Source organism: Acinonyx jubatus, chromosome X (assembly GCF_027475565.1).
Source record: "Acinonyx jubatus isolate Ajub_Pintada_27869175 chromosome X, VMU_Ajub_asm_v1.0, whole genome shotgun sequence".
Taxonomy (NCBI): Eukaryota; Metazoa; Chordata; class Mammalia; order Carnivora; family Felidae; genus Acinonyx; species Acinonyx jubatus.
In genome coordinates this window covers 84,733,422-84,748,406 of record NC_069389.1, presented here as the reverse complement: position 1 = coordinate 84,748,406, position 14,985 = coordinate 84,733,422, and the positions used below count along the sequence as shown (strand labels likewise).

General features: G+C 36.9%; 1 protein-coding gene across 3 annotated transcripts in view; it reads left to right on the top strand.

Annotated features, from left to right (window-relative positions):
* Positions 1–14,985, top strand: part of NUP62CL (nucleoporin 62 C-terminal like) — a 79,678-nt gene that overhangs the window by 41,043 nt on the left and 23,650 nt on the right. For all 3 annotated transcript variants that reach the window (XR_008289811.1, XM_027054899.2, XM_027054898.2), the window contains 4 exons: positions 8,554–8,704; positions 8,960–9,009; positions 9,149–9,283; positions 11,013–11,124. Coding sequence is in view for 2 of the 3 variants with exons in the window: in XM_027054899.2 (XP_026910700.1) it covers positions 8,554–8,704; positions 8,960–9,009; positions 9,149–9,283; positions 11,013–11,124 (448 nt within the window). In the remaining variant the exon portion in view is untranslated. The remainder of the gene's footprint in view (positions 1–8,553; positions 8,705–8,959; positions 9,010–9,148; positions 9,284–11,012; positions 11,125–14,985) is intronic.

Genomic DNA, 14,985 nt, shown 5'->3' with positions numbered 1-14,985 from the left:
GGAGCACATACAAATTTTATAATCTGCCCCTGGTTGTACACTTGATAATGGTTGAGCCAGGATTAAAATTCAGCCAGTTGAGTTCCAGAGCCTATAATCTTAGAATCTATACCATGTCCCTCTCTAACTGTTTGGGGTTTTTTAATTTTTTTTAACGTTTATTTATTTTTGAGACAGAGAGACAGAGCATGAACGGGGGAAGGTCAGAGAGAGAGGGAGGGAGGGAGACACAGAATCTGAAACAGGCTCCAGGCTCTGAGCTGTCAGCACAGAGCCCGACGCGGGGCTCGAACTCACGGACCGCAAGATCATGACCTGAGCTGAAGTCAAATGCTCAACTGACTGAGCCACCCAGGCGCCCCTTTTTTTTATTACTTTTTTAAAGTTTATTTATTTTTGAGAGAGAGAGAGACAGAGTGAGTGGGGGAGGGGCAGAGAAAGAGAAAGGGAGAGAGAGAGAAAGAGAGAATCGCAAGCAGGCTCCGCACTGTCAGCACGGAGCCCAATGTGGGGCTCGAACTCACAAACCATGAGATCATGATCAGAGCCAAAACCAAGAGTGGGATGCTTAACCAACTGAGCCACCCAGGCACCCCTTGTTTGGGTTTTTAAATTAAATTTTTATTTGGAGACCACTGTAGATTCACATGTACTTCTAGGCAAGAATACAAAAAATTCTTTGTGTCCTTTACCTAGTATGCCCCGATAATAACATCTTGCTATGCTAGAGGTACAGTATCACATCCAGGATATTGGCATTGATATAGTCAAGGTATAGAACAGTTCCATCAGCACAAGGATCCTTCCTGTTGCCCTTTTATAGCCACACTCACTACCTTCCCCTCCTTTTCGTGACCCTGTGCAATGAGGAATCTGTTCTCCATTTCTATAACCTTGACATTTAAAGAAATGTTATACAAATGAATTGTATATTATGTGATCTTTAAGGATTGTTTTGTTTTTCTAGTCATAATTCCTTAAGATAAGGTTGTCATGTGTATCAGCACTTTCTTCCTTTTTATTTCTGAGAAGTAGTCCATGGTATTGTGGATGAACTATAATTGAACTATTCACTTGTTGATGGACACCTAGGTTGTTTCTGGTTTCTGGCAGTTATAAATAAAGCTGTGAGGAACATTTGTGTACAGGTTTTTTCTTGTGAGTGTAAGTCTCATTTCTCTGGGATCAATGCCCAGAGTGCAATTACTGAGTGGTGTGGTTGTTGTGTGTGTGTGTGTTTTTTTTTTAATATATTGCCAAGTTCTTTTCCGGAGTGGCTGTGCCATCTTACACACCGAACAGCAATGTGTAAGGGACCCAGCTTGTCTGCATTATCACCAGGATCTGATGTTGTCACTATTTTTTTATTTTAGCCCTTCTAATAGATGTGAAATAATATCTCGTTGCAGTTTTAATTTGCATTTCCCTGACGACTGGTGATGTTGAACATCTTTTCATGTGTTTCTCTGCCATCAGCATGTCTGTCTTTGATGATGTGTCTGTTCATGTCATGTCTTGTCCATTTTCTACTTGAATTTCTTTTTTTATTTTCAAGTATTGAGAGTTTTTTTACATTCTAGATTCAGTTTTTTTTTCAGATTTGTAGTTTATAAATATTTTCTCTAACTCTGTAACTTGCCTTTTCATCTTTTTAACCGGGAGTTTTGCTGAACAAAAACTTTTATTGATGAGGTCTAGTTTTTTCTTTAATGGACCGTGTTTTAATATCAAGTTTAAGAACTCTTTGCCTAACCTTAGATCCCAAAGATTCTCAGTTTTTTCTAAAAGTTTTACAGTTTTACATTTAAATCAGGATCCATTTTGCGTTAATTTTTCTGTAAAGTGTGAGGTTTAGAGTAAGGTTCATTTTCTTTTTTTGTCTGTGGATGTCCGATTTTTCCAACAGCATTTGTTGAAAGGGAGTCTTCAGCTTCCTCCACTGAATTGCTTTCACATCTTTGTCAAAAATCAGTTGGACATATTTGTGTCAAATGTTTTCTCTGCCTCAATTGGTACAATATTTTAGGATTTTTCTTCTTTAGCATAATGATATGGTGAATGACATTGATTGATTTTCAATTTTTTTTAATGTTTATTTATTTTGAGAGAGAGAGACAGAGCAGAGAGCTAGGGAGACAGAATCAGAAGCAGGCTCCAGGCTCTGAGCTGTCAGCACAGTACCCGACGCGGGGCTCAAACTCACATTACTTGAGCCGAAGTCAGATGCTCAACCCACTGAGCCACCTAGGCGCCCCACATTGATTGATTTTCAAATGTTGAACCAGCCTCACAAATGTAGGATAAATCCCACTTGGTCATGGTGTATAATTTTTTTATACTTTTCTAGATTAGTTTGCTAGTATTTTGCTTGACGACTTTTCTATTAAGTTCTTGAGAGATACTGGTCTGTAGTTTTGTTTTCTTTCATTTTTATTTTGTCTTTGGTTTTGATATGTGGATTATGCTAGCCACATAAAATGATCTGAGAAGTATCTTCTTCTGTTTCATAGAAGGAATTGTGTAAAATTGTGTAACAAATTGTGTTTATTGAATGTTTGGCAGAATTCTTTAGTGAAACCTTGGCCTGTATATTTCTTTTGCAGGAGCTTTTAAATTACAAATTAATTTCTTTACTGGTTTTAGGACTACTCAGGTTATCTGTTCATCTTTCATGAGTTTTAGTAGTGTGTGGTTTTCATTTGGTCTGTTTTTCTAAGTTGTCAAATTTATGAGTACGAAGTTTGTAGTATTTCCTTCTTGTGCTTTTAATAGCTTTTTCAATTCTTATGTTGGTATGTTGATACCTTTCTTTTATCAATTTTATTCATCTTTTTCCAAAGAAGTAGCTTTGGGGGCACATGGGTGGCTCAGTCAGTTAAGCATCCGACTTTGGCTCAGGTTATGATCTCACGGTTCACGAGTTCAAGCCCCGTGTCAGGCTCTGTGCTGACAGCTCAGAGCCTGGAGCCTGCTTCAGATTCTGTGTCTCCCTGTCTCTCTGCCCCTCTCCCACTCGAGCTCGCTCCCTCTCTCAGAAATAAATAAAAATATTAAACAAATTTTTTTAATTAAAAAAATAGCTTTTGTTTTATTGATTGATTATTCTCTATTGTTTTCATTGTCAATTTCATTGATATCTACCATTTATTATTTCTTTCCCTCTGTGGTGAGTTCATATTGCCCTTTTTCTGGTTTCTTGAGTAATGAACATAGATTATTGATTTGAGACCTTTCTTTTTTCCTAATGTAAGCATTAAATGCTCTAAATATCCTCACCATTGCATTAGCTGTGTACCACATACTCTATTATGTTTTACTTTTATTTTCATTCAATTCTGTCTACTTTTCAGATTACCTTTGTGAATTACTCTTTGGCCCATAGATTATTTAGAAGTATGTTGTTTAATTTCCAAGTGCTTGGAGATTTTATTTTCTTTCTATATCAATTTCTAGTTTTGATTCCATTATAGTTGGAGAGCATGCTCTATATGACTTCAGTCCTTTTATATTTGTTCAGGTTTGTTTTATGATGAAGATACAGTCTTTCTTTTTTTAATGTTTATTTTGAGAAAGAGAGGAAGAGAGAGAGAGAGCCAGAGCATATGCATGCATGCACGCAAGTGGGGAGAGGGGCAGAGAGAGAGAGATGGGGAGAGAGAATCCCAAGCAGGCTCCACATTGTCAACAAGGATCCTGAGGTGAGGCTTGAACTCATGAACCATGAGATCATGACCTGAGCTGAAACCAAGAGTTGGATGCTTAACCAACTGAGCCACCCACGCACCCTGAAGATCTAGTCTTTTTTGGTGAAATGTTCCATGGGCACCTGGAAATTGTTTTCTCTGCTATTGGGAGGAGTGTTTTATGTATGATGATTAGATCCTGCTTTGTTGTATTTTCAGATCTGTATCCTTGCAGCTTTCCTCTCTAAAGCTCCTTTCAGTCTGGAGAGTGGCTTTTTAAAGTCCTCAACAGGAATTGTGGGTTTGTCTGTTTCTCCCTTTAGCTCTATCAATTTTGCTTTTGTGTATTTTGAGGTTCTGCTGTTGGCTGCCTTACACATTTAGGATTGTTGGCCTTCCCTGGTGCTTTGGTTCCTTTATCATTATGCGACGTCCCTCTTTGGTCATTTTCTTTGCTCTAAATTGACTTCATCTGTTATTAATATAGCCATTAAAATTAATCTTGCATGTACATCTTTTTCCATCGTTTTACTTTCAGCCTATTTGTGTCTTTATATTTGAAGCGAGTTTCTTGTGGATAGCACATTGATGGGTCATAATTTTCATCCACTCTGCCAATTTCTGCCTTTTTGTTGGTATATTTAGCACATTTACATTTAAGCTAATTATCGGTATGTTTGGGCTTAAGTTTGCCATTTTATTATTTGTCTTTTGTTTGCTACTTCTGTTTTTGTTTTTCTTTGTTTTGTAATTTCCCTGTGGGATATTAAGACCATTTTTAGGGTTCTATTTTGCTCTTTTTTTTAATGTTTATTCATTTTTGAGAGAGAGAGAGAGAGAGAGAGAGAGAGAGCATAAGCATGGGAGGGGTAGAGAGAGGAGACACAGAATCCAAAGCAAGCTCCAGGCTCTGAGCTGTCAGCCCAGAGCCTGAAGTAGGGCTTGAACTCACGAACCATGAGATCATGACCTGAGCCGAAGTCAGACGCTTAACAGACTGAGCCACCCAGGCTCCCCTTGTTCTATTTTTATAGTGTTTCTGAGTATATTGCTTTGTCTAATTTTCTTAGTAGTTGCTCTAAGTGTTACAGTATACATATGTAACTTAGAATCGTCTAGTCATGTTGACATTTTACCACTTTGGTAATTCCATGTAGCTCCCTTTACTCTTATCTTTTAAGTTTGTCTCAAGTTTTTCCCCCATGTACTGAACACCACATTATGTGGTGTTATACTTTTTACTTCAGCCATCAAATATGATTTTTAAAATTCATGAGAAGTAGGATAGTCTTATATTTACCCTTTTTGTTCATTATGACATTTTTTCCTTTATGAAGTTCCAAAGCCTTCTTCTGTTTTCATTTCTTTGTTTGTTTGTTTGTTTAGCCAGTTTTCTTTTTTCTTCGTTTTTCTTTTATTTATTTATTTATTTATTTATTTTTTGAGAGAGAGAGAAAGCACGAGTGGGGGAGGAGCAGAGAGAGGAGAGGGAGAGAATCCCAAGCAGGCTCTGCATTGTCGGCATAGAGCTGATGTGGGGCTCGAACTCACAAACCGTGAGATCATGACCTGAGCTGAAGTTGGATGCTCAACTGACTGAACCACCCAGGTGCCCCCAGTTTAGCCAATTTTCAAGAGTAGGTTTGCCAGCGGCAAAAAATCTTGCAAGGGAATATCTTTATTTTCCTTTCATTTCTGAAGGACATTTTCACCAGATAGAGAAGTTGTGGTCAACAGTTTTGTTTTTTTTTTTTCTTTCTGTACTTGAAAAATGTTGTGACACTTCCTTTTAGCCTCCATGGTTTAAGATGAGAAATCTGCTGTCATTCGAATTGGTATTACCTTTTAAGTAATGTGCTGTTTCTGGCTACCTTCAAGATTTTTTTCTTTCTTTATCTTTAGTTTTCAGAAATTTAAGTATTAGGTGTCTTAGTGCACATTTCTTTGTATTATTCACTTTGGGGTTTGCTCAGCATCTTGAATCTGTAGATTTATATCATTTGCCAAATTTGGGAAGTTTTCGTCTTTATTTTACAGAATACTTTTTCAGTCCCATACTGTCTTTTCCTCTCTAATCTATCATACTCCAATGATACAAATGTTACCACTTTAATTATTGTCCTTTGGGTTCTTTAGATTTTTTTTTTAATTTTTGTGTCTCTTTTCTCTTTGCTGTTCTGAAAATTCTATTGACCTACTCTCAAGTTTGCTGATTCTATCCTTGGTCGTCTTCACTCTACTATTAAACCCTTCACGTGAGCTTTTTATTTCCTTCATTTTAGTTTACAATTCTATAATTTCCATTCAATTGCTTTTTTATAACTTCAGTTTCCTTGCTGAGATTTTCTCTTTTTCTTTTGTTTCTAGAGAATTCATAATTGCTTGTTTGGAGCATTTTTCGATGGTTGCTTTACAATTCTTTTCAGAGAATGCCAACATCTGACACCTCTCGCTGTCGGTGCCTGTGGACTGTCTTTTCTCTCTTGAGTTGTGATTTTTCCTGGTTCTTGGTAGGACAGACCATTTTCAGTTGCATCCTGGACATTATGTCTATCATGTTAGGAGAGTCCAGGTCCTATTTTAATTTTTTTCAATCAGGTAATCCTTTTGTTGGGGTGTAATGCAGGGGTTGGGTGTGTTTGTATCTTCAGCTTCCTACTAGACCCTGCCTACACCACCCCAGTGAAAGTGGGGTGCTGACTCATACTGCCTCAATGCACATGAGTGGTGTGGAAGTTCAGCTACCCCCTCAGCCCTGCTGACTCATTCCCCAAGAAGGTGGGACACTGGGTCCCACCACTTCATTGCCTCAATGGGTCCCTGGGTCCCCAAAATAAGAGGAAGTGGGGGACTAACCACTTAGGTGCTGCAGGGTGGAGACAGAATTTCACCTTCCTTTTGGGTGTCACTGACACAAAAGGAGTGAGGAAGCAGGATATCAACTATTCTGTGTCTTCCAATTTCATTCAGCCTCTTGATGCTGGCTTGGTATGGAAGCTTAGTTCCCTACTGGGCCTCACTGACACAGGCTCTGGGGAGCAGGGGGGCCGAGTGCAGACTAGCATTACTTTGTTCATTCTCAGTGATGATGCCAGGTGGGCATAGAGTTTAGCCCCCCATTGAGTCTCACTGACACTAGTGACAAGTGGGGGAACCTAATGGTAACTAACCCTGTCTTTATTATGTCTTGATTGCTGCTGGGTGGGTATTTAGATTCAGCTTGTCACTGGCCTTCGCTGACAGGACCCTGGTAGAGGAAGGGAATAGAACACTACCTGCCTCTGGCGAGCAGAGAATTGATGATTACCTCTCTGCTTAGCCCTGCTGACACTGCCCCAGCAGAAGAATTAAGGCATTGCCTGGTTCCACCAGTCATGGGATGGAAACTTAGCCACCTGCTTAGCCTATTTGATACCACCCAGCAGGGGAATCATGGTTCTGTTCGGTTCTGCCCAATGGAGGATGGAAGATCAGCTCCCTACTCTGTTTTGTGGATACTACTTAGACCGGAAATGGATCATTTTGATTAAGAGCTGTGGGAAGAGGGAGTCCTGTCTCTTTGGCCACATGCACCCAGAAGGGAGCTTGTATCATGCTGAGCTGAGGGGGAAGGAAGGAAGCAGGTGTGGCACAGATTTCAGCTGTTCTTACTGAGATTTAGTAGATTTCTTAGTAGAGCTTTTATAATTTGCCATATTCCTCTAGGATAATTTCCAAAGATTTTGAATGGTTTTTTTTAAAATAATCTTTACCAGCTATGATGATTTTGTTGGGGAGCAGGTCTGAAAAACTCCTCATGTGCTCTTTTCTTCTCTAAGTCCTCCTATGTTATTCATTCAAAAAATACAGTTAAAAGATGATCATACTGCATCCCTCTTTTTTTTTTAGATTTTCCTGAGGACTTTAATTTGTTCTTCTGCTAAGAAATCTCCTTTTCTTCTCAGCCTGTCTCCACAATGGGCTCCCCTTTTTTTTCTCTTTTTTTCTCTTTTAATTTACATCCAAGTTAATTAGCATATAGGGCAATAGTGATTTCAGGAGTAGGATCCAGTGATTCCTCCCCTATATATAACACCCAGTGCTTATCTCAGCAAGTGTCTTCCTTAATGCCCCTTACCCATTTAGCCCATCCCCCCAACCCACAACCCCTCCACCAACCCTCAGTTTGTTCTCTATATTTAAGAATCTCTTATGTTTTGGGGCGCCTGGGTGGCTCAGTCGGTTAAGCGTCCGACTTCAGCTCAGGTCATGATCTCACAGTCTGTGAGTTCAAGCCCCACGTCAGGCTCTGTGCTGACAGCTTGGAGCCTGGAGCCTGCTTTGGATTCTCTGTCTCCCTCTCTCTGTCCCTGCCCCATTCACGCCTCTCTCTCTCTCTCTCAAAAGTAAATAAACATTTTAAAAAAGTCTCTTATGTTTTGTCCCTCTCTCTGCTTTTATATTATTTTTGCTTCTTTTCCCTTACGATCATCTATTTTGTATCTTAAATTCCACATATGAGTGAAGTCATATGATATTTGTCTTTCTCTAATTTCGTTTAGCATAATACCTTCTAGTTCCACCCACACTGTTGCAGATGGCAAGGTTTCATTCTTTTTGAGTGCCGAGTAATATTCCATTGTGTGTATATATGTATATGTGTGTGTGTATGTATATATATGTGTGTGTGTGTGTGTGTGTGTGTGTGTGTGTGTGTGTGTGTGTGTATATATATATATATATATATATATACACATATCCATTCATCTGTCAATGGACATTTGGCTCTTTCCATACTTTGGCTGTTGTCGATAGCGATGCTATAAACATTGGGGTGCATGTGCCCTTTTAAAAAAGCACACCTGTATCCCTTTGCATCCCTCTTTTTTAGTGCAATCGTAACTCCTGTGATGACATATGGTCAGCTGGAGGGTCTGATAAACAAATGGAGCCTTGATTTAGAGGATCAAGAGAGGTACTTTCTTCACCAGGCCACTCAGGTCAATGCTTGGGACCGTACACTGATTGAGAATGGTGAGAAGGTAAGAAGATAGTCTCACTATTCTACGTGTATTGTACAAACATTTTCAGATGAACACAAGAGTATAGACCTGTGTTTTGTGGTAATTTTCTATTCCACTATTTGATGATCAACTTACAAATCTTTTCCTATGTAATGAGTGCCCTGATTTAGTAAATTGCCTATGTTTGAAGTGTGCATAAGAAAATTAATATTGCTTTAAAATTAAATATAAATTCAAATATTTGCATTATCATATCCTTATTTTCATTTATAGATTACAACTTTGCATGGAGAAGTGGAAAAAGTGAAACTGGATCAGAAAAGGTAGAACCTTAGACTCTCTAGGTTGAAAGATTAAAGATCGATTTCTTTGTCCATTTTTTCCCCCTTGCTCTAGTTTTTCAACTTTATTTTGCCACTCCCAATTCTTTTCATAAGCCCTTCCGTTGACTTGTTTTTTCAGGCTGGAACAAGAATTGGATTTTATCCTGTCACAGCAGAAGGAACTAGAAGATCTCTTGACCCCTTTAGAGGAGTTTGTGAAGGACCAGAATGGGGCTGCTTATCTGCAGCATGAAGATGCGGAGCCTGGGAAGACGTAAGTAACTGAATAAAGATCAAGCAATGGGGCAAAAACTTAGCTACTGAAAAAAAAAGGGAAAAAATAGAATTGAAAGACAAGGAATAAAAATTGGTAGGAAAGGACAAGTTCTTGTAGTTGCCATTTTTCAACTTATTTGACTATTTTCTGTTTATCTTTTCACGATGCTTGAAAATGAAGTAATCATTCTGGCAGTTTTGTTTTATAGCATTGTGTACACTTATTAATCTCAAGCTTATACATGACCACAGTAAAGGTATTCTATTTGTCAAATTTTTTCTTAAACTAGAAATACCAGTTTTATGTGTGTGGTGTCATAGTATTGTGAGATATTTATGGTTTCCTATTTATATTGACTCTTGTAAACCTAATGTTCATGCAATTGCTTCAGTGATAAATCATTGGCTATTTTAAAGGCAATTTGTTAATCTGGGGGCAGGCTGCATAGCTTTCAAAAATTGAATGATTTTTGTCAGTGTCTTGGGCTAAATATATTTGTGTGTGATTCAGTTTTGTTGTTGATAACATTACCAGTGTTCCCACTGTAACTTCATCTCTCCGCAACTGAAATTTGGTAATCAGGCCAAATAATAAGTGTTGTTAGGAAAACTTGTCTGAATGTGCTACATAAACCAGACTGAGACCAAATCAGACTACCTTTATTAATGGCTTATTCATGAGTTAAGACTGAGCTTATTTTCTAAAGGTTTGCAAATTAACTTTTTGTTGTAGGCGCATTAAATATGGTAAGTATAGCTAATCTGTATGGACCTTAGTTCTGTTTCTGGCTTCGTCTTTCCACCTTTGTGAATCTTTTTTTTTTTTTTTTTTGCATTGCTTTCTATGCATTCTGCCATTTTTTGAAGCATATAGAGTTACATTTTTGGCCATGGGTTCCTAATTGTAATTTGAGGGAATAATTGAAACATTAGTTCCTTTCCAGTTGTTTTTGTGTAGTCAGATTTATAGTGTGATGGAATCTTTAGTAAGATCTTCAACAATCAAGGCAACCAATTACCTTTATTTAACTACTTTGGGATGGAAAGGCAATAGTTAGCTATGAATAAATCTAATTGAATCCTTTAATCTTTATACACATTAAGATTGAAAAACTCTCTTACCACTTTAATTCATGAGCATATTATTGACTAGGTAAGTGTGTATGTATGTGTGTAAATAATTTGGGTAGAACTCTTGAGAATTTAGCCAACTAATATTTGCTGTGAATGTGTAACAGGTTTATCTGCCTTTAATTATTGTTAATCTCATTTCTCAAAACATCTTTTATTGAATGGTGGATATATATAAAGTTTTACTTTGAGAATTTAGTATTTAAAATCATTAAAGACCTCTCAGCACTTATTGAATACTGGTAAACACCAAATAACTTCCCATGTATCTAAGGGTCTTAGGAGTTTATTATAAGAGCTAAAAAGAGTTTCTTTGCTTCAGAGCTCCCTGGAACATTGTCCAGAGAGTAAATAGGTGACTATAAAAATGGCAAGATGGATACAAGGCCTCACCTATGGAGTCTTTTTAGACTATGCTAATAATAAGGTTGTGAATGCTGCCTACATAAAAATGTGTCATTTGTCATAACTGAGACCTACTTAGAAGGGGGGGATTGGTGCAAATCCAGCTGGCAGCATCATCTTTGTATGTCAGTAACAAGACGTAGCAGAGAAAGCATTTCTTGTTAATCTTTTTATTTTACCTGCCTTTTCAGTTACAAATTAGCAGAAAATATAGATGCTCAGCTGAAGCGAATGGCCCAAGATCTCAAGGACATTATCGAAAACCTGAATACATTCGGAAGTCCTGCAGACGTCACTGACCCGGTGCGTTAACTGCTTTATCTATTTAGACAAGCAAGATTTAGTATGAAATTAGCATTCTGTGGGTTCCTCTAGCTAGTCACCTTGTCCTGTCCTCTTGTGTTCCTTACCTGCCTTTGTTGATCTGAACTTTGGGGTGTAGTTAGTGGGGCAGGAAATATTTATGAGCAGAAAAGGTTATGACTTTTTTGTGTGATTATTCCTAGGAGGGTAAAAAAAAATGACTTTCCTCCCTAAATTTTCAGGGTTTTCTCCCTGCTCTTCACACAGCTAAATATGTCCCTGTACTTACTTTTTCTGTCAACTTACTCATTGGCTAACTCATTCTTCCTTTTTCTATGTGTTCATATAATTGTGAGTTTATATGTTTGAGTTTATTAGGTATATCCAGGCCATCCTTAATTTATAACTGGGATCTATCTCAAAAGTTTGATAAGTCAGCCATTTGAGTCTTAAAATATATTTTTCCATAGAACTTTTGTTTGATGTGGTCATTACGTTTCTGTCTGCCTCATAGAATTCTACTTCACTTATAATGTAAGTGTATTTTAGCATGAGAAAATAAAGCTGAGCCTCCAATGAGAATTGAGATGTTTTGAATTAATTTGGCCATGAGAAAGGATTGTTTCCTTTATCTGTGCTCCAATTAAAGAGCTTATTTCCTCCACCTTTCCCTATTGTCATAGCAGCTAAATGAAGTTCTTTTTCCCCCTCCCACTCCATGGCAGTAATGGTAAGAGGAATCTTCCATTGTGGGAACTCCTATTGTACTTTCTATCTGTTGATTATAATTCGGAGTGGGACCAGGATCTGGGCAGGTGAGGACAAAGGATATACAGTATATTGTGATTATTCTTTAGTAAGCTCTTTGTCCAATCATACAGATAGTTCTTTATCTATGTATACATTACTAACTTTTTTAATTATAAAGAGACAGCATGGCATAGTTTAGGAAAGCATTAGAATTTTATTTAAGTCACTTAATCTCTGGATCTTAGCTCCTTCTTTTGCAAAATGTCAAGGGTGGACCAAATGATCTTGAAGTACCCTCTAACTATAAAAATTATGCCATTCTCTACTTTGGGTGAATCTAAAATTGAACAAAGACAAATACAAATTAGACTGGGATTATCCATGCTACCGTCTCCTTGTGTTCACATAGATGATCGCAAGTTGACAGAAAATAAGTTTTCTTTTTATGACCTATTAGGTCACCATTATGATTATAAAATCCAAAATTATTTTATAAAAGAATTTTTATGCATAGACAAATACATGCAGATTTACTCATGAGGCCGACCTATTGTCTAGTCTCTCTGTGTTAAATTAAAATACGAGAAGTTTCTGAACAGAGCAAGTAAAAGGGGCCTGTAATCTTATCCTTATCCTTTTTGTTTACTTAGCCTTGTTTTACTTTATTTTGGTAGCAGGGAGTAAATGGTGTGAGTCTTTTGTTTTTGTTTTTCCTGGCAAGGGTGATTGAGATATTTAAGATGAGTGAATTAAAGATAATTGCTGCTTGATAGTAGGACAAAAGAAGCAAGAGATCAGCAACAATTCATCTCTTTTCTCAGATAGCATAGATCATTGGACAAGAAGCAGAGAAAACATTTGCTGAACAATAACATTCTTGCAGATAATTTATTATAACTAGATCAACAGAGCTCCTTTACCGTGGGCCATACACCAGGGTAGAAAGATAGCAACGATATTTAACAATATTCACAATGATGGGATTTACCTTTGTTTTTACTTTTTGGGGGGTTGGGGATGGGAGGGAAAACCTAATACCTGAAATTTTTATTAAGTAAATCCATATTTCGGCAAATGGTATTCAGTCACATTGTCTTACAAAAACTCATTTTTCCCGGGTGGCTCAGTAGGTTGAGTAGCCGACTTCGGCTCAGGTCATGATCTTGCCACTTGTGAGTTCAAGCCCCACCTTAGGCTCCCTGCTGTTGGCACAGAGCCCGCTTCAGATCCTTCATACCCCTCTCACTCACCCTCCCCCACATGCACTCTCTCAAAAATAAACAAACATTAAAAAAAATCTCATTGTGGTGCCTGGGTGGTTCAGTTGGTCGGCTCAGGTCATGATCTCTTGGTTTGTGAGTTCAAGCCCCACGTCAGGTTTGTGCTGACAGCTCAGAGCCTGGAGCCTGCTTCTGATTCTGTGTCTCCTCCTCTCTCTGCCCCTGACATGCTCATGCTCTGTCTCTCTCTGTCTCTCAATAATAAATAAATGTTAAAAAATTTAAAAAATTCATTGTTCCTAGTACAAGTTGTATTTCTATTTGTTATGTTAAAACACACTAAATTTGCTACTTTCACTACATACTGTTCTTTTAGGTGTAACATTTTCATTTCTTCCTATTATATCCTGGACTTTACTACAATAGTCATAAAAATATTTTTAAAAATTTAAATGTCTAGTGTGTCTCATTACAAACTTAATACATATACTTATTCAATGTGTTAGGGTTGGAAAATGTGGAAATCTATAAAGAAAATTAAATCACCTATATTACCAGTACCCTGTGAATACATTGGTATGTTTTTTCCAAGTCTTTTTGCTGTGCTGGTAAAAATTCTCCTTTTGTTTTGAACAGCATTGGAAGCAAACATATATAGAGTTTTGTATTTAATATTCTTTCATGGTGTTTTCTCAAAATTTTAAGCATTCTTTGAAAACTTTGGAAATCTTTGAAAATATTAATGACTCTATAATATTTCATTAGAGGTGACTTTACCATAATATATTGGATTGCTTTTTTAAATTGGTGGAGATATTGTTTCCAAATTTTTGCCATTATAAAATTGTTCTATAATGACCAGTTATGTGTAGATTTGATTATTTCTTCTGGATAGGTTCCTAGAAGTAGAATAAGATATGAATATTTTAAGATTGTTGATATATATTGTAAAAATTTACATTTTGAAAGGTTGGGTCAGTTTTTATTACTATAGGCTATATAGGAATGTACCTGTTTTCTCCATACACTTGACAACTGAGTATTACCATTTATTAAAAATTGCTGACTTGCAGATCTTGCTATTTAAACAATAGGATGGATCTCAAGGGCATTATGCTAAGTGACATAAGTGAGACCAAGAAAGACAAATACCGAATGATCTCACTTAAGTGTAGAATTGAAAAACACCGGCACCAAAAAAAATGAGCTCATAGATACAGAGAACAGATTGGTGGTTGCCAGAGGCAAGGAGTAGGCAGTGGGTGAAATGGGTGAAGGTGGTCAAAAGGTACAAATTTCCAGGTATAAAATAAGTTATGGGGATGTAATGTATACAGCATGGTAACTATAGTTAATAATGCTGTGTTGCATATTTGAAAATTGCTAAGCAATTATATCTTGAATGTTAATATCACAAGAAAAAATGTGTTTAACCACATATGGTGATGGATGTTAGCAAGAGTTATTGTGGTGATCATTTCACAATATATATAAATATCAAATCATTATATTATGCACCTGAAAGTAATAAAATGTTATTTGTCAATTGTACCTCAATAAAAAGCTGCTTATTTGTTTGAAAAAAGTAACATTTTAAGTTTTATATGAATTTCTTGTCTTGTGAAATGTCTGTTAATGTTTTTTACTTATTTTTATGTCGTAGTCAGTCTTATTGAATTATAGGCATCTTTCTTGACAGTTACAAAATTGTTAGATTGAAGTAATATGAAGATGTAATGAACATTACAAATATGAAAGAGCAAAAAGTCATTAATATTTTATATATCTTCAGTCCATTTCTTACCAAAAGAAATGAAAAGTTACTTCGTAATTTCAATTTTTTATGTTTGTTTTACTTACCGTATCTGAATAACCATAATCTAAAGCTTCT